The 20861-nt window shown below is 46.1% G+C and overlaps 1 protein-coding gene across 1 annotated transcript in view; it reads right to left on the bottom strand.

Moving 5' to 3' along the window:
• Window positions 1-20861, bottom strand: part of LOC126478516 (uncharacterized) — a 205821-nt gene that overhangs the window by 26650 nt on the left and 158310 nt on the right. Inside the window, exons 3-7 of the mRNA XM_050103707.1 lie at window positions 19919-19986; window positions 11957-12089; window positions 4968-5098; window positions 3511-3620; window positions 1407-1555 (exon numbers count right to left, since the gene is read on the bottom strand). Coding sequence (XP_049959664.1) covers window positions 1407-1555; window positions 3511-3620; window positions 4968-5098; window positions 11957-12089; window positions 19919-19978 — 583 coding nt within the window. The 5' untranslated portion in view covers window positions 19979-19986. The remainder of the gene's footprint in view (window positions 1-1406; window positions 1556-3510; window positions 3621-4967; window positions 5099-11956; window positions 12090-19918; window positions 19987-20861) is intronic.

The raw sequence follows: 20861 nt of genomic DNA, 5'->3' as shown, positions 1-20861 counted from the left end.
AACTAGCTGACAAACCCTACACTGCCCAGGTATTCATTTCGCCAATTTCTTATTAGAAATGAAAACAAAAATTTGAGTGTGTTTGGCATGTAATATAAAAAAAAATATTTCCATGTATTCGTCGAAACACCTTTGAAATTACGGAATAGTTTCTGTAGTCTCGGTGCAGGTGCTTCGCCTGTCTACAACACAGCTTTGTAAACGTGTCTGTGGCAACGCCTCTTCATAGCTCTATAGACGGCTATTGTTTTTGCCTATCGCCTTTTGTGCTTCGCATTTGAAACTTGTCGAAAGCGCTGTGAAGTGTCAGGGATTTCCTTAAGGTAGCTCGACTGTAACAGCATCTTAGCAGTAAACAGTAAACAATAAAATACCCTTGATGCGGCAGTTTTTCAGGAATCTCAGTGTTTATGACATCATACCTCCTGAACTGTGTGTGGTAACATGATAAAGTTTTGTAAGTGCATTTAGCGGAATCTGTGGATAAAGTCTGCGAAATTTATTGCGAATAGAATTAGTAGCACAGAAGTAACAAATTTAAACGTCGTGCATGCGCATGTCATTGTTTATGACGTCATATCTCCTCAACCATGTTATGTGGATGGTTCTTACCACCACAGCATTGTTGCCTGACGGTAAGAGATAAGTGTAGGAAGTTTTGTTGAAATCGGTCCCATGGCCGAGCGGTTCTAGGCGCTGCAGTCTGGAACCGCGCGACCGCTACGGTCGCAGGTTCGAATCCTGCCTCGGGCATGAATGTGTGTGTTGTCCCTAGGTTAGTTAGGTTTAACTAGTTCTAGGGGACTGATGACCTCAGATGTTACAGATGTTAAGTCCCTTAGTGCTCAGAGCCAAATCGGTCCCAGGATGTTGAAGGAGGTGTGGAACATATGCAAGCCCATTCATACATCCATTTTGACATGTATGGATACTGTATCCCTCTACTGAAATTACTAGTCATCAAGGAAGTTATAAGTGAATTGAAGAGAATAGTTATTTTGAGAAAATAACTCGGCGGAAAGAAAAGAAATGTCGTTGTGCATGACACCGCTATGTCCGTAGAATTCTAAAGCTTAATGTTATTTATCACAGGAAACATGACACCTTATTTCTACCGAGCTTCTCATTAGACTACGACAGCTAACAATATGATTTAGTGTTCTCGTTCCAAGCCATATGCGTGCATATGCTTTTAGTTAACGTAAGTACAACCTGAGTTCAGCTTTCTAGAAATGGCACTTGACTGCTCGATTCTCATCCATCAGCTCCGTTACCAGGTAAATGAATTTTTCTGTTTCTTGTGTTCCTCTCCGGAAAACAATCATCCAACCTTCTTAAGGGATCTACACTGTTAGTGTAGTTTGACAGTGTACGAGGTAGGTAGGATACGCCCTTATGACACCTACCCGTGATGTACTTCCACTGTATGACGCACTGCGTGCAGGTGAGGAAGGGCGGCAGGCGCACCTTGTATCGCAGCGTCGCGCTCTTCTCGGTGCCGTCCGGGATGTGGAAGCGAGTCTCGTTCTCACTGCCCACCACCAGCAGCGGGTTCCTGTCAACATCCAGCATCAGCTACTTATTCTAGTACACCCGTGCACTGCAGTGAATGTTTCTGCCTTTTATTACATTCAGTGCATTCGATTAATGATTTTACTTTTTTATAATGTCCAAAAAAACCGTAAATATCATGTCAACCTGTGTCCACTTACATAAACAGTGTCGCAAGGATTATGCCGATAGCATTCTCTGATCAGACGACTGTGTTTCGTGTGAGTATGACGAGGTTGTTCATTCACTCTTCACTTGGCTTTAGCGTGCAAGTGCTGGAGTTGCCAGCCAGTGTCTGATGAAAAAACAGGCCACTAGAATGCAGCGTGGCAAACTGGTTCCAGGAGAGTCCTGATTCTGAAGAAATACAGGAATGGCATGGACCTTGTCACAAACACTGTCTGCTCTTGTTATTGTGTGCTAATAACATTTGTTCTTAGTCGCCAAAAGTATGTACACCTAGGAACATTATATAAGTGATCGCAAATTTTTAGGATTATATACGAGCTCGTTAATTTGGATTCTTATATGGAGTCAATGTGAAATATATTTGGTATTAATGCATTCATTGCATATAATGTAAAAGACATTTCCAGTAACATTCCTTAGTGTTAATTATTGGTTGAAATCCCACACAATTTGATGTTTTCGCGCTTAGAATAAGAGTAATAATGTGCACTGCTCTTGTAACTAATGTGAGAACCAGTAGAAGCAGTTTTTGTTGTCTCACATCTTCTGTGCCAGCTGGTGTAAGGAAAATTGAAAGCCGGTAATTAGGTTTTCAAGTAGCAAGAAACTTTGCTGGAGTTAAAATGACGACCTCACTTTACATGCAGCCACAGGATTGAAAGCTTTGGTTATCAGGATTAAGGCTGGTCATCGGGCTAGTTGGCGGATTATACAATCTTTCTGGATATGGAGACCCTACTGGGTCTTCCAAATTTTTCGCATAACGATAAGAACGAGCTTCCTGTCTTCTTCTGTGAGGTGGAGTGATGTTGCTCAGCAGCTGGTGTCAGTGAATAGGTGTTGATGGAAATGTACCAGACCTGTACACCCTCGTGTAAATTAATTTGTCAGAAGATCGCAAAAAGGCCAAACAATCTTTATCATGCTTGACAACAGCCTTGTTAATAACGAGATGAAACGAGAACCATTATTAAAATTATATAGGCTGTTGTAACAGGCTACTACTCTACAGAAGCGAAAATGCACTCTTTCATCAGCCGACTCAAGAATAATAGAATCAGCGGAATTCATATTCCCCCGATAAACAGTTTGTTATTCGTTTTCCGGTCATAGAGAGAAGAAGAACTAGTTATTCGTGTCATCAGAGATGTAAAACACTAGTACAACCTGAGTCCATTAGAACTAATACAGCATGGCAATACGAACAGAAGGACTGCGAGGATAACGTGGTTCCTTGCGAATAAGGGTGCATCCATAACATTTAGAAGCATAAAACATGAGAACGATAATGATGAAAATCAGCTTGGCTTCGAAATACGTGCTAGCTGTTTCCTGTTGAATGTCGTGGCGTTGAAGTCTATTGTCATCTAGTGCTGGATATGCGTGAAGTTGACATCACAGCTATAGGTGGAAAAAGGAAAGAAAGGTAGAATTTAGCGCCATGGCATCTGCAGCCTTGTTTGAGGAACCATGCTGAATTTTAGGTTCGATGGTGACCGTAATATTTATCGTTCACTGAGAGCATTTCAAATCAGATCTTTCACGTTCTTCTTCTGCAATTGAGCATACAGTAAATACTGCTTGAAGTGAATAGGTGTAAATCGAAAATTATGAGCTCTTTGCAGCCATTGTATGAAGCGTTGAAATTTGATATCTATACATTATTACGTAGTTCTACTTTTCTTCTGAAAGAAAAACCCAGTGTAGAGCATCTGCTGCAACGCCTAGACACAAAAAAGCCATACTGTTTCCAGTATTGAAGTTGCTGACCTGGTGAGACAATCTTCATCCACTTCCTTCTTTGGGTTGTTGTTGGGGCAGATATACATCTCGAAGTAGCCGTAGTGGTTCGCCGTCAGATCGACTTCAACCTGGATCTCCTGGAAGGAAACGTGTTTATCTATGATATAGCGCACTCGAAGCAAACGTGTGCTTATATAACAAGAGGAAAATTTTTTTCTTTCAAAGCACGGTGTGCATTGCCAGCGCAGATGATGCGTGATTTTTTTTTTTCGGGTTCAGTGACTGTTTCTCGAGCCTTCTTGGCATAATACAGTGTACACGCCATGATCATCATCATACCTCTCCTATCGTAGAGAATCGCCAAGAGAACTGTTCTTCCTTTTATCTATGTCGACTACTCCCTCGCTTATCCATTCCAATTACAGCTACATCTTGAAACTACGGATAGATGGGGGATGCAGTTCTCAGAATTTGATATGAAAATCTCAGGTTCATCACTGACCTACAGAAGGATGGACAGATACAATTGTCAAATGCCTTTGTGAAACGGAAGTCGGACGATTCGATCGACCATAGTATGTATTGCTAACCTAATCAGCCTTGCAATTAATTAACATAATCCATTACAGGGATACGACCTTCAAAAGCACGAAGCCTGTCAAACGACGATAATTTTGCCATCGAATAGCAACATTTATGGGACATCTTACGACTAAATGAGAACTCCACTCAATAAAGTGAAACCGTAATTCGGGAGAACGTTACAGCATTAAAAGTGGAAGCAAGACGGGTAAAGAGGAAGGCCTGTACACCACTCGCTGTCCGTTGGATTAGAGCTCGCAGAGAACAGTTTGCATGACGGAGGAACACTTGGGAACAGGCAGTGTACAGTATAGTGTCGCAAGACACCACTAAGTTTAAGTGGGGGTATTTTAGGACTGCAGAAAGGCGAAAGGAGAGATAAATCAGATATTTTGAACGAATGATCAGTCTCCTGCTTGATTCAGTACTTCAGGGTTGGGGTTGGGTTGTTTGGGGAAGGAGACCAGACAGCGAGGTCATCGGTCTCATCGGATTAGGGAAGGATGGGGAAGGAAGTCGGCCGTGCCCTTTCAGAGGAACCATCCCGGCATTTGCCTGGAGTGATTAAGGGAAATCACGGAAAACGTAAATCAGGATGGCCGGACGCGGGATTGAACCGTCGTCCTCCCGAATGCGAGTCCAGTGTCTAACCACTGCGCCACCTCGCTCGGTCAGTACTTCAGGGAGCACATGATGATGTAGAGGGAAACATATGCTAAGTAGGATAAAGGAACTGCTAGAATAATTGTGAAGGCCAACAACCCTCGACTCCTCGGTAGAGAACTGGAACGTTTCCAGCATAAATGCCAGTACAATGATAGTCAGCTTCATCCTGCTACAAATCGCACTTTCATCAGCTGATTAAACTTTATCTTAAGTGTGCAGGTAGAGTGGCAACTTACCTGTCCGGTGACGAAGTGCCTGCTGATGACGCCCTGACCGTAGAGACCGCCAGCCTCGTGAGGACGCGGCCTGGGCTCCCCGAAGCTGTCGCCGCAGATGCCGCAGCTGCCGTTGTACTGCTGCCACTGCACTGAGCAGAACACCGCCATGTTATATGCCACAATACCTCAAGGGGCATACAGCGCGCTGGCGAATAACAGCCTTAGTCGTGACACGTGGTACAAGCATCTGCTGACCATTGTCTGAAATACACTCCCAGAAATTGAAATAAGAACACCGTGAATTCATTGTCCCAGGAAGGGGAAACTTTATTGACACATTCCTGGGGTCAGATACATCACATGATCACACTGACAGAACCACAGGCACATAGACACAGTCAACAGAGCATGCACAATGTCGGCACTAGTACAGTGTATATCCACATTTCGCAGCAATGCAGGCTGCTATTCTCCCATGGAGACGATCGTAGAGATGCTGGATGTAGTCCTGTGGAACGGCTTGCCATGCCATTTCCACCTGGCGCCTCAGTTGGACCAGCGTTCGTGCTGGACGTGCAGACCGCGTGAGACGACGCTTCATCCAGTCCCAAACATGCTCAATGGGGGACAGATCCGGAGATCTTGCTGGCCAGGGTAGATGACTTACACCTTCTAGAGCACGTTGGGTGGCACGGGATACATGCGGACGTGCATTGTCCTGTTGGAACAGCAAGTTCCCTTGCCGGTCTAGGAATGGTAGAACGATGGGTTCGATGACGGTTTGGATGTACCGTGCACTATTCAGTGTCCCTTCGACGATCACCAGTGGTGTACAGCCAGTGTAGGAGATCGCTCCCCACACCATGATGCCGGGTGTTGGCCCTGTGTGCCTCGGTCGTATGCAGTCTTGATTGTGGCGCTCACCTGCACGGCGCCAAACACGCATACGACCATCATTGGCACCAAGGCAGAAGCGACTCTCATCGCTGAAGACGACACGTCTCCATTCGTCCCTCCATTCACGCCTGTCGCGACACCACTGGAGGCGGGCTGCACGATGTTGGGGCGTGAGCGGAAGACGGCCTAACGGTGTGCGGGACCATAGTCCAGCTTCATGGAGACGGTTGCGAATGGTCCTCGCCGATACCCCAGGAGCAACAGTGTCCCTAATTTGCTGGGAAGTGGCGGTGCGGTCCCCTACGGCACTGCGTAGGATCCTACGGTCTTGGCGTGCATCCGTGCGTCGCTGCGGTCCGGTCCCAGGTCGACGGGCACGTGCACCTTCCGCCGACCACTGGCGACACATCGATGTACCGTGTAGACCTCACGCCCCACGTGTTGAGCAAATCGGCGGTACGTCCACCCGGCCTCCCGCATGCCCACTATACGCCCTCGCTCAAAGTCCGTCAACTGCTCATACGGTTCACGTCCACGCTGTCGCGGCATGCTACCAGTGTTAAAGACTGCGATGGAGCTCCGTATGCCACCGCAAACTGGCTGACACTGACGGCGGCGGTGCACAAATGCTGCGCAGCTAGCGCCATTCGACGGCCAACACCGCGGTTCCTGGTGTGTCCGCTGTGCCGTGCGTGTGATCATTGCTTGTACAGCCCTCTCGCAGTGTCCGGAGCAAGTATGGTGGGTCTGACACACCGTTGTCAATGTGTTCTTTTTTCCATTTCCAGGAGTGTATTTTCAGTTGCATAGATACAATGACGAGAAAAAAAACCGCTACACTATGAAGAAACTGTGCGACATAAACGAAAGTTGCTAGGCGTCTTTGTATGTCTGAAAGATGATGTCTATTCATATTTCACCCCAGTCGCATAAGAGTGGCTCTAGTAGCGCCACTATGAGAATGCAGATCAGATTTGCTTTACATACGTGCTGCTACAGTCGTGAGCATTAGTTACCTGTTAGTTGATGTTACTCAACAATGGCTTTAATGTGGCAAAGACCCATTGTCGACATCTCACTGACTTTGAACGAGATCGTGTAATAGGGCTACGAGAAGCTGGTTGTTCCTTCTGTGATGCTACAGAAAGACATGGTAAATATGTAGCCACTGTACATGATTGCTCGCAGAGGTGGTCAGAACAATGTACGCTCGCAAAAAGATTGGGATCTGGACGGCCGCGTGGCTCTACCGAGAGAGACGACCGTCGTATTTGGCGTAAGGTTCTCGCCCGTCTTACTGTATTAGCAGCAGCAGTCTGAGCGGCAGTTGGCACCACAGTGATACGATGAAGTCAGTTACTTCAAGGACAGCTCCGAGCCATATGCCCAGTAGTGTGCATTCTACTCATCCCAAACCACCGCCATTTGCGACATCAGTGGTGTCAAACGAAAGCTCCTATGGGGGCAGTGTGGAGGTCTGTTGTGTTTTCTGATGAACGCTGGTACTGCCTCGTTGCCAGTGGTGGTCGTGTGTTGCTTAGAAGGATACAAGTTGAGGGGCTGCCACCAGGCTGTAGGCGTGCTAGACCCGCTGGACTAACACAGTGCTTTAGGTATGGTCTGGGATGTGATTTTGTGTAATAGCAGGAGCCCTCTCGTGGTTATCCCATGCATCCCGACTGCAAATTTGTACGTCAGTTTGATGATTCGACCTGTTCTGCTGCCACTCATGAACAGCATCCCAGAGAGTGTTTTCCAACACGATGACGCTCGTCAATATTTCGCTGTTGTAACCCAACATACTCTACAGAGGGTCGAATGTTGCCTTGGCCTGCTTCATCACCAGATCCGTCTCCAATCGAACACATAAGGGACATCATTGAACGACAACTCCAGCGTCATATACAAGCAGCAGTAACCGTTCCTGTACTGAGCGACCAAATGCAACAGGCATGGAACTCCGTCCCACAAACAGGCATCCGGCATTTGTACAACGCAATGCATGCAAGTTTGTATGTTAGCATTCAACATTCTGGCCACTACACCGGTTATTGATGTACCAGCATTTCAGCATTTCAAAGCATATCCTAGCGGGACAGTAGCAACAAAGGGTGGCGTAGCCCAATCTACAGTCGTGTATAAATTGCAGAGTTTCAAGCTAACTGGTGCTAATGCAAGTATTTCACGATCTGAAAGACACCGAATAATATCATACAGGCAACATCAGTCCTCATGTGTACAGAGTAAACATCAGCACCTGAAATTTGCGAAGAAGTAAGAGCGTAACGCCAACTTCGTGAACAAGGTTTAAAAGGGTGCATAGTGACCGCAAATCCTTTATTGCGCAAACAAAATAAGGTGGAATGATAGAAATGGGCACAGCAACATAAAAAGTGTGCAACATAGGTCCGAAGTGTCGTATTGCATTGTATTGTACGGAACCGGGGACCTAGAAACGACGGGTAGGCTTCGTCTCCGCTGTAGCCCTCAGTGGTTCACAACCCCACAACAGGCTACAGCAGTCCACTCACCCCACCGCCGCCATATACCGAACACAGGGTTATTGTGCGGTTCTGCCCCCACTCCCCCCCCCCCCCCCCCCGCCCTACCACCCCCGGGAACGTCTCACACCTGACGAGTGTAACCACAATGTTTGTGTGGTAGAGTAATTATGGTGCACGCGTACGAGGAGAAAGGGTTTGCACAGCAATCGCAGACATAGTGTAACCGAGGCGGAATAAGGGGAACCAGCCCGCATTCTCAGAGGCAGATGAAAAACCGCCTTAAAAACCATCCACAGACTGCCCGGCACACCGGACCTCTACACTAATCCGCCGGGTGGATTCGTGCCGGGGACCGCCACCCCTACCCACCCGGAAAGCAGTGCCTTAGACCGCACGGCTAACCCGGCAGGCCTCCAAAGTGTTACTCACAGATAAATTTAAGTTTGAAATATTTAGAATCAATCGTTGAATATTTGTTTGTCGACTTAGTGGAGTCAGTTTTTGATGGCAAAAGTGATGCATGGTGGAGGGCAGTGATGGTGTGGAGATGTTTCTCGAGTGATAAAGTCGGTGATCTAGTGAGAATTAATGGAAATTAAAGAAGGAAGGAAAGCACAGGATACTGCTCAACAGAGCTGTTCCATTTGGTAAGAGACTTATTGGTTGTGTGTTTGCTCTGTAGCGGGACAATGATCCCAAAAATGTTTCTAAGTTGTGCGGCGAGTGTATCAGTAAAAAAGATAAATATGGATAGCTCAAGAATATGATATGACCATTCAGTCACCTAACTTAAATCCCAATGAACTATTATGTGACGAACTTTACGGAGAGGTGAGAAAACTAAGGTCATCTAATGCTGAAGATCAATAGAATAATTCCAGATGTGTTGGACTGCAATATCTGCAAAAACACTACAAAATCTTACCTCCAGAATGTCAAGAGTTTGTGTAGTGGATACTTTCAAGAGGCTAAAATCTTAGGTGTATTGTATTTTACTTAGTGATAGAGAAAATATTTATATTCTTGGTCTATTTATTTGTAGTTGGGTTTATACATTGAAATGAAGTACACAGTTTTACCGTCGGTTATCGAAAATATTTGACCGTTAGTGTACGTGTAATTAAAACATAAAGCATCAGTGTATAATATGTGCAGTTATGAAGTGAGGGGATAAAACTGCTCCCCTCCATGAAATATGTAACACGGAAAAGGGTAAAAATATAGTTGTAAAAATCTCGTATTACAGTAATCCCGTTAAAATTAAAATTGACACTGACCAAAATAGTACAAAGTACCCGAAACTAGAACAACAGTGGTCTGATCATCAATACTATGAATTATGCAGGACTAAAGTGAAAGACGTGTGGAGTGTTATTCAAGGTTCCAAGATTCCAAATACACTCCTGGAAATGGAAAAAAGAACACATTGACATCGGTGTGTCAGACCCACCATACTTGCTCCGGACACTGCGAGAGGGCTGTATAAGCAATGATCACACGCACGGCACAGCGGACACACCAGGAACCGCGGTGTTGGCCGTCGAATGGCGCTAGCTGCGCAGCATTTGTGCACCACCGCCGTCAGTGTCAGCCAGTTTGCGGTGGCATACGGAGCTCCATCGCAGTCTTTAACACTGGTAGCATGCCGCGACAGCGTGGACGTGAACCGTATGTGCAGTTGACGGACTTCGAGCGAGGGCGTATAGTGGGCATGCGGGAGGCCGGGTGGACATACCGCCGAATTGCTCAACACGTGGGGCGTGAGGTCTCCACAGTACATCGATGTTGTCGCCAGTGGTCGGCGGAAGGTGCACGTGCCCGTCGACCTGGGACCTGACCGCAGCGACGCATGGATGCACGCCAAGACCGTAGGATCCTACGCAGTGCCGTAGGGGACCGCACCGCCACTTCCCAGCAAATTAGGGACACTGTTGCTCCTGGGGTATCGGCGAGGACCATTCGCAACCGTCTCCACGAAGCTGGGCTACGGTCCCGCACACCGTTAGGCCGTCTTCCGCTCACGCCCCAACATCGTGCAGCCCGCCTCCAGTGGTGTCGCGACAGGCGTGAATGGAGGGACGAATGGAGACGTGTCGTCTTCAGCGATGAGAGTCGCTTCTGCCTTGGTGCCAATGATGGTCGTATGCGTGTTTGGCGCCGTGCAGGTGAGCGCCACAATCAGGACTGCATACGACCGAGGCACACAGGGCCAATACCCGGCATCATGGTGTGGGGAGCGATCTCCTACACTGGCCGTACACCACTGGTGATCGTCGAGGGGACACTGAATAGTGCACGGTACATCCAAACCGTCATCGAACCCATCGTTCTACCATTCCTAGACCGGCAAGGGAACTTGCTGTTCCAACAGGACAATGCACGTCCGCATGTATCCCGTGCCACCCAACGTGCTCTAGAAGGTGTAAGTCAACTACCCTGGCCAGCAAGATCTCCGGATCTGTCCCCCATTGAGCATGTTTGGGACTGGATGAAGCGTCGTCTCACGCGGTCTGCACGTCCAGCACGAACGCTGGTCCAACTGAGGCGCCAGGTGGAAATGGCATGGCAAGCCGTTCAACAGGACCACATCCAGCATCTCTACGATCGTCTCCATGGGAGAATAGCAGCCTGCATTGCTGCGAAATGTGGATATACACTGTACTAGTGCCGACATTGTGCATGCTCTGTTGCCTGTGTCTATGTGCCTGTGGTTCTGTCAGTGTGATCATGTGATGTATCTGACTCCAGGAATGTGTCAATAAAGTTTCCCCTTCCTGGGACAATGAATTCACGGTGTTCTTATTTCAATTTCCAGGAGTGTATTATTGCAACTGTTTGCGGTAGATAGTTGTTCTGTAAAACGATATGAAAAATTAAACGGATACAAAAAAACTATTGATTTCAAAACATCTGAAAAAAGAAATCTTCGATTAGATAATTTCGTGATGGAGACAGCAGTGGAAAGTGAATATTGTGGGACAAATGAAAACAATCACTGGCTGCAAGAGTACACAAATAATACGAGTAAATTGAGACCGACTCCAACGCAGCAAACCATAATAAATTTGAAAATGATGAAAAAGATATATTGGAATATCAGTGCAATCTGTCTAGAAAATGGAAGTGACATTTGGACAGTAAATTGTTCCCTTACATAAACATTCAGTTTAAGTATCCTAAACCACACAAAATAATTGTTACTTTGATTGGGACAGCTCTTTAACGTGTGTGATAAGGATGTTCCATTTGCGGTGCGTGGAGGATCTTACATGCTGCCTAGTTGTATGCTCCTCGAGGTCTAAGGTAAAGGATGTCTAGAAATGAGATTAAGTTCAACTCACTACTCCTATTCTATGTTCAACTCCATTTGGTGAATAGTCTTTCAGATTTATTACCCCTGACTTGATTGAAAACGCAGTGTACGTGGAAATGTGCGCAGCAGAACATCAATAACACATCTGTACAGTCTAAATAATAGACTCAAGACAAATAATTTTGTAGACTGAAACAGGTTTAATTAGAATATATATTGCAACTTCTCCAAAGGGGATTTAGCAGACGCAGTGATCTCGTGTGCAGAGTGGCGGCTCGAGGCGCGAGGCTCACCATTGGCGCCGCCGCAGTAGAGCTCGTTGTCGTTGTAGTTGACGGGCGTCAAATAGCCGAACCTCCACATGGAGTTCCTGGCGGGCGGGTCCATGAGGCGGGCGTGCGCCTCCACTCCAGGCTGTCCGACCATCTGGAAAACAATGCGCTTCAACTGATATTAACCGCTGTCTACTATGACATTTGGTTGTGTTGTCTGTCGTTGTTGTGCAATTATCATTATTTCAGTCATCTGAATACAAGGACGAAATTAAATTTCTCCAGAAAATGATAAAATACTAAAACTTAAATAGTAGAAAAATGTTACCATTCGTTAAGTTATAGATTTATTTAAAATCCGTCACTGTGTCAGTAACGTAATATTAGAAAAACTGGACAAGTTCAAGTAGGACTCGCGATCTGAGGATTATGTACAAACTTAATTATGTCTATAGACAGTTCGGTTTGCGAGTAGCAAAATATATGTCGCAAATGGCCGTATCTTTTGATAACACTGAGTTAGAACCTTACATATTTTACACCGTTAAGGGACCATTGACCTTGGTATTTGACGTAATGTTCAACTTGATACTTCAAACCGTTCCTGAGAAAAAGGGGTACTAAAAGACGATAGACAGACGGCCAACAAACGGCAAACAAATCTTATTTTATGTGACATAATTAAAATTAACAATTTTCGAATTTTTTCGTTACATGTACTGTGAAACCTTACTTCTTGTCGCATTTTGTTATTCTAGGTTAACAGGAAGTACGCTATAGGTTTTGATGAGTGAGTTTGCAACCATATATATAGGCGACATAAATGGCTTTATCTTTTGCTTGCATTGACGCAGAAGCTTAAAGTTTCCACACCGCCTTGGGACTATAGACCTCAGTATGTGTCACATATTGCAGCTTGATATGTCTGCCCGTTCATGAGAAAAATGTGTCTGAACACACGGATAGACAGGCGGAAGCCGGCCGGAGTGGTCTTGTGGTTCTAGGCGCTACAGTCTGCAGCCGAGCGACCGCTCCGGTAGGAGGTTCGAATCTTGCCTCGGGCATGGATGTGTGTGGTATCCTTAGGTTAGTTAGGTTTAATTAGTTCTAAGTTCTAGGCGAATGATGACCTCAGAAGTTAAGTCGCAGGGTGCTCAGAGGCATTTGAACCAAGCCAAGACAGGCGGACAACAAAGTGGTCCTATAGAGGTTCCGTATCACCGACTGAGGAACGGAACCCTAAACAGAAGAATTTAATGAAAATGGCAATACTGAGGCCACTATTTCCTCTCGTATGAAGAAAATGTCTGATTCAGTAATAAAACATTACAGGCTATAACAATCCTTCAGATTGGTGAAACACCCTTTTGCGATATCACATCAGATTCAGTTTTACGTCTTGCATTTTCCCAGTACAGAAACAACGTTTCATTAGGTACGCAAAATTAAAAATAAACACTTATATAGTTACTTTAAGTATACCTAAGATAAAAAAACGACGCACCGCGAATGATTTATTCGAGTGGGACGGAAACCGGTAGATGTGATGCACATGTACAGACAATGAATTGAATACAGTTTCAGAAAAACCGGATGATTTATTCAATAGCAAGAGCTTCACAAATTGATCACGTTAATAACACACTGGTCGAACTCCAGTTCTTATGCAAGTAGTTACTCGGCTTAGCATTGATAGATAAAGTTGTTTGATGTTCTCGTGAGAATATCATGCCAGATTCTGCCCAATTGGTGCGTTGGATTTTCAAAATCTCGAGCTGGGTGGAGGGCTCTGCCTACAATGCTTCAAATCTTCTCACTTGGAGTGAACTCTTGCTGAGTGCAGTCGGGAATTATCTTGCTGAAATGTGAACTCAGGATGGCTTGCCATGAGAGGCAACAAAATAGGCCGTAGGCTATCGTCGACGTACCGGTACGGCTGCGCTTTAAGTATACAGCAGATGACAACCAAAGGCTCCTGCTACGAAGTGAATGGTACCCCAGACCATCACTCTTGGCTCTCAGGCCGTATGGCAGGCGACAGGTTGGTAACTCATCGCTGTCCAGGGCATCCCCAGGCATGTCTTCGGCCAGGAATCTCATTGACTGGAGTAGAATTGTCTTCAGTGATGAGTCCCAAGCCGAACTGAGCCCCGAAGGCCAGCGAAGACGTATCTGGAGATGTCCCAGAGAGCGGTTGGGATCCCAGCCCCACTGTCACCCGCCATACGGCCTGATAACAAGGAGTGATAGTTTCAAGTGCCATTTCATTTCATAACAGACCCCATTTGCTATCATTTGCGGCATCCATATATCACAGCGCTATGTCGGCGATATTCTGCGACCCTTTTTGTTGCCCTTCATGGCAAGCCACCCTTGGTTCACACTGCAGTACGATAATGTCCGTCCACACACGGCGAGAGTTTCTGCAGTTTGTCTTCGTGTTTGTCAAACCTACTTCTGCCACCAAGTTCGCCGGATCTCTCCCCAGTTGACAACGTTTGGAGCGTTACTTCGTAGGACGTCCCAACCAGCTCGGGATTTTGACGATCTAAAGCGCCAATTGGACGGAATTTACCACAGCATCCCTCAAGAGGACATTCAACAGCTCTATTAATCAAAGCCAAGCCGTACAACTGCTTGCATCAGGGCTAGAGGTGGATCAACGCGTTACTAATTAGCTCAACTTGTTTAGCTCTTTCTCTTGAATAATTCAGCCAAATTTTCTAAAATTATAATGTATTGTTTGTCTGTACATGTACATCGAATCTCCAGATTTCCGACCCAATTGATAATTCCTTCGTGGTGCTTCGTATTTTCTATTTTAAATTGTAGTAGAACCAGTCCTTATAGACGTACTTTAATACAATCATATTTTCCATATTATCATTTACTGAGGTTTTTAAAAATAGGACTGTCTTAACTTTGGGAGAATGCAGGGTATTTAATTGTTCAGAATAAAGATGCAACGCAATTAGTAGATGGTGTAGTTAAGTAGGAATGGACAAGTAAAGACTACTCATGGTAGTTAAATACGGTGTATACAGTGTGAGGCAGCTACGACAGGTATCGCGAATACCGTGTATCTAGTATGTGTTAATAAAGACCGGTTTTAGAAGATATATAATTTGCACAATGAAAACACAAAAACCCATGTATAGGTTTCAGATTGCAGTAATTAATTTTGAATGCTGTGTATAGTGTTAGTTTACGAGAGCTGTTCCTTTTTCTTAAAATACACTCCTGGAAATGGAAAAAAGAACACATTGACACCGGTGTGTCAGACCCACCATACTTGCTCCGGACACTGCGAGAGGGCTGTACAAGCAATGATCACACGCACGGCACAGCGGACACACCAGGAACCGCGGTGTTGGCCGTCGAATGGCGCTAGCTGCGCAGCATTTGTGCACCGCCGCCGTCAGTGTCAGCCAGTTTGCCGTGGCATACGGAGCTCCATCGCAGTCTTTAACACTGGTAGCATGCCGCGACAGCGTGGACGTGAACCGTATGTGCAGTTGACGGACTTCGAGCGAGGGCGTATAGTGGGCATGCGGGAGGCCGGGTGGACGTACCGCCGAATTGCTCAACACGTGGGGCGTGAGGTCTCCACAGTACATCGATGTTGTCGCCAGTGGTCGGCGGAAGGTGCACGTGCCCGTCGACCTGGGACCGGACCGCAGCGACGCACGGATGCACGCCAAGACCGTAGGATCCTACGCAGTGCCGTAGGGGACCGCACCGCCACTTCCCAGCAAATTAGGGACACTGTTGCTCCTGGGGTATCGGCGAGGACCATTCGCAACCGTCTCCATGAAGCTGGACTACGGTCCCGCACACCGTTAGGCCGTCTTCCGCTCACGCCCCAACATCGTGCAGCCCGCCTCCAGTGGTGTCGCGACAGGCGTGAATGGAGGGACGAATGGAGACGTGTCGTCTTCAGCGATGAGAGTCGCTTCTGCCTTGGTGCCAATGATGGTCGTATGCGTGTTTGGCGCCGTGCAGGTGAGCGCCACAATCAGGACTGCATACGACCGAGGCACACAGGGCCAACACCCGGCATCATGGTGTGGGGAGCGATCTCCTACACTGGCCGTACACCACTGGTGATCGTCGAAGGGACACTGAATAGTGCACGGTACATCCAAACCGTCATCGAACCCATCGTTCTACCATTCCTAGACCGGCAAGGGAACTTGCTGTTCCAACAGGACAATGCACGTCCGCATGTATCCCGTGCCACCCAACGTGCTCTAGAAGGTGTAAGTCATTTACCCTGGCCAGCAAGATCTCCGGATCTGTCCCCCATTGAGCATGTTTGGGACTGGATGAAGCGTCGTCTCACGCGGTCTGCACGTCCAGCACGAACGCTGGTCCAACTGAGGCGCCAGGTGGAAATGGCATGGCAAGCCGTTCCACAGGACTACATCCAGCATCTCTACGATCGTCTCCATGGGAGAATAGCAGCCTGCATTGCTGCGAAAGGTGGATATACACTGTACTAGTGCCGACATTGTGCATGCTCTGTTGCCTGTGTCTATGTGCCTGTGGTTCTGTCAGTGTGATCATGTGATGTATCTGACCCCAGGAATGTGTCAATAAAGTTTCCCCTTCCTGGGACAATGAATTCACAGTGTTCTTATTTCAATTTCCAGGAGTGTATATCTCGAACCATTCCACATTCTTGAGTGTTCTTGTTCATGACAGGAGTTCGGCAAACACCGAGCAAGGTGATGAAGTGATAAAACATTTGACTCGTATTTGGAAGGGTGGTGGTTCAAACCGCCATCCGATCATACAGATTTAGGTTTTCCATGATTTCCATAAATCGCTTAAAGCAAACATCTCGGTGGTTCCTGTAACAAAGCACAGTCTTTTCGTTCTGCAACTTTCCCTAGTTCGGGCTTGTGCTCCATCTCTAATGACCTCTAATGATCTCGTCTCAACTCTGATCTTCAAAAAAAATGGTTCAAATGGCTCTGAGCACAATGGGACTTAACATCTATGATCATCAGTCTCCTAGAACTTAGAACTACTTAAACCTAACTAAGCTAAGGACGTCACACAACACCCAGTCATCACGAGGCAGAGAAAATCCCTGACCGCGCCGGGAACCGAACCCGGAAACCCGGGCGTGGGAAGTGAGAACGCTACCGCACGACCACGAGCTGCGGACTCTGATCTTCCTTACTTGCTTCTTTCGACTTACAACGAAAGATTGATAACATAAATGAACAGAGTGGATGCAAAAATTTAACTCTGATGTTTTTGCTATACAACTATCCATCGGACGCTATGAATTTTCTGCAATGAACCACAACTACCTGCTTCGAATAATAGTGGAAATATTTTGAATGAGTGGCAGTTTTCTAAAGTTCTTTAAAAGGACCTATTTGTAGGGAAGCTTACGAGTACACTTACATAGAACTCATGTTTTTGATGAAACTGACGTTATGAAGTGTTACAAGCATTTGAGTCAGTTCTCTCCAAACCAACAATTTGAGACAGCGTTTCAATTGGTATTCGTCAAGGGAAGTTTCTAGTTACATCTCAGTTTGTGCAGTTAGATTTATTGATGTGCTCAGCATTTGCTTGATACCTATGTTCACAACATATCTCGTCTGTGCGCAATATGCTAATAAGATCGTTTCTTTATCAAACATTTCAAACAAACTTAGCCCTGCGCGGCTCGTGTTCATGCCGTTTATTGTTTGTCATCTTCTTTTACGGTACTGCCGCCTAGTTTTCGTATTCGATTTAATGGCTTCACATAGTTGCTGGTTTGCTTCCCCGTGAGTGGCAGCAGCAGCGCTTATCGATAAGTGCACTGTAGTACCATGTCTAGAGCGACCGCTAGTGTTTCTGGGTAGTCAGTCAGTCAGTCAGTCGGGACGGAACACCAGTGAGGCGCGGACAGCCAGTATTCGCCGACCACTGGCGATACACTTGATCTGTCCAACAGAAGGAGATTGGAGAGGGAACGACCGCTGGTTGGTCGTTCGGTTGGTCGTCTCATTGGGCGACGTGTATTTGGTCTTTTGACCCTTTCTGGGCCTCGCCAGTTGGTCATCTTGCCGGACGTGGGACGGTTCCTTTCTTGTGCAGAGATGTCGTGGCCAATGCACAAGAGTTATCTCTGCATGGTTGGGTCCGAGCCAGTGAGCTTGGATCGTCGGGTCTCCCGAGTTCCGAACGGACATAGAGTTGAGTCGGATTGGAGCTGCAGAGAGTTCCGGACACCCAAGACTCGCCCGACCGTTGCCGACACACATAATTTGAGTAAAGACGACCTTGTTTGGTCGTTCTGTCGGTTTTCTCATCGGACGACGTGTATTTGGTTCAAATGGTTCAAATGACTCTGAGTACTATGGGACTTAAATTCTGAGGTCATCAGTCCCCTGGAACATGGAACTACTTAAACCTAACTAACCTAAGGACGTCACACACGTCCATGCCCGAGGCAGGATTCGAACCTGCGACCGTAGCGATAGTGTGGTTCCAGACTGTAGCGCCTAGAACCGCTCGGCCACCCAGGCCGGCCGTGTATTTGGTCGCCAACCCCTTATGGAAACTCTGTGTGTCGACTTGTGGTTTCTCCTCGTTGTTTCACAGTGATTGGTTTTAGGATTGTCGCAGTTCTTGGTGCAAGTGTTTACGTGGAACTGTGTGTAGTTTCTGTGATTTCCACTGAGCAGATCTATGCTGTCTGCGTACTGCAGTTGCCAGTCGGTCGGTTGCGGCAGAAAATAGCGTGTGTGTGTTTCCTCGCCGTGTTTATGCTGTCCGCACGGCGTGTAGTTTTACAGTCTTGTCTTTTTTCGTATTTTTCAGTGGTTATTGTGCCTTGGCTGTATTTAGATGCCCATATTTGAAGACGTAGTGCTGCTGGTATCTTCGCCCTCGCTGACATGTTCGGTTGTCGTGCCGTTGGTCGGCGGAAGGGAATTGATTAGGTTGTTGGCCGGTCCTTCAGCCGTCCCTGGGTCGAGTTGCCATCCGTTTATTTAGTATTACGCTTGGCTGCCCGTCTCACCTAAACTTATATTAGGGTTACTTCCGCAGGCCGACCCTTGGAGCACTTCTGAGCACCACTGTTCAGCCTTCAGCAGTGTATTAATTTAGTTTGTTTTAATGTTCAGTATGCGGCCTTTAGCCGAACCTCTACGTGAAATATTTTAACATAAAGCCTTCAGCTGTTGTAAAATTAAAATTTGAAAAATCCTTTGTTCAAAACCTTGAGAATCTGTTATTCAGGCCTTAAGCCTCGAGTGATTCTATGTTCAGTAGATGGCCTTCAGCCGAACTTTGTGTGAAATATTTTAAGATGTGGCCTTCAACCGAGTATTTATGCAGCAGTTCTTTAACTAAGGTCTTCAGCTGTGTGTATTCCTTAAGATAAATTTAATAACTTGTATTCGGGCTTTCAGCCGTATTGTTTCTGAGTGCTTCTAAGCGCATGTCTGATTGTTTTTATCAAATAAAGTTTGTGTGTTTCTACAACTAACAGTTACTGATCTTGGACGCTTTCCACAGCAACAATCCTGATCCGCTCTGTCCTGCGAACCCAGAGTTCCCAAACATTTATTTGCCTGTCCCACAACAAATGTTAATAAAACTTTCGTTTATTATCTTCCTCTGATATCTATGATTTTCCAGATACGTGTGTAATTTCTACAGTACTAGACCCTTTCCGAGCAAGTAATTGCTTAGTTCATCTATATTGTAGCAATGTGTATAGTTTTATGTGATCTTTAGTTAATTTTAGTTCTTTAGGGGCCGCTTCCTAGATTTCTACGTGGCCAAATGTACATCCAACTACATTGCCTCACCTCTTCTCTCTTCTTTTCCCTCACCCCCATCGTCTTTGCCATTTCTTGCAATCCTTTTCATTTCGCTGAACGTATTGTGCATGGTTGAACTATGTTATCTTTAATTTCATGTAATGTGAAGAACATTTTAGCGACTCAACTTTGCGTCTTTACTTACCTGCAACAGCAGTGCCCATATTAGCAGAGCCCTTTGTAGTAATTCGTTCCCTGGAATCATCTTGCTTCCTGAAAAGAAAGAAAACAGGAAGAAAATTACAGAATTTTCTTAGCATGAAACGTCATCATACAGACGACACAGAATGCTGTGGTTCTAATCCAGATACCAACCACCGATTTACACTTGTCTTTAGTTTAGTCCAGGTGACTGTCGAGCAGTTTTAGAAGAAATCAAATCATTGTTTCTCTCTTAGAATGAGTGAAATGTGAGCGGCCTCTACCTTGTATGATGTCATTGCCAATAGGATGCCAACCTCATGTAGGAATTGCAATTTGTATTGTTTGTATTACAGAATTCCACGAACGACAACTCAGACAAAATGGAATAAAATGTACATGCGCAGAAAGTTTATGTAATACCAGGGAAAGAAATGTGATCCTCCTGCTAAACTTACGATATTATCTTCTGAGTGATTAATAAAACAAATCCTGAGATGCGAGACTTAAAAATGATTTCACCAAAAATATTCAGGCATATGGTAGTTTAGAAACATGTAATGTGGGCGTTTAGTGGCTCCCGACGTGGAAGCATTAAGCAGGCGACTTTAACGCTCCATAGAAATGTCACCAGCGTCGTTAAGCGAAAAGTCGTTCCAGCTTGAGTGATGTGGACATGCCGACAGTTGTCAGCGCGTCGCTCTCTCTGGAATGCTATCTACACCTCCTCGCCTGCCAGAATCTCCTCTGCGGCTCCTCTATGAAACCGATACCGCCGTCCTGCTCCACAAGAGAGATCAGTTTTCATAAGATGCAAATGAGATAAATGAATACAAGCCGCCTCTTAACTTGTGAAGGTGCCTTGGTGCCCTAGCTGTGTCGTTATCTACAAACCTGCACACACACACACACACACACACACACACACACACACACACACACACACA

Source organism: Schistocerca serialis, chromosome 1, assembly GCF_023864345.2.
Source record: "Schistocerca serialis cubense isolate TAMUIC-IGC-003099 chromosome 1, iqSchSeri2.2, whole genome shotgun sequence".
NCBI classification, from domain to species: domain Eukaryota; kingdom Metazoa; phylum Arthropoda; class Insecta; order Orthoptera; family Acrididae; genus Schistocerca; species Schistocerca serialis.
This window is presented reverse-complemented; position numbering and strand designations above follow the sequence as displayed.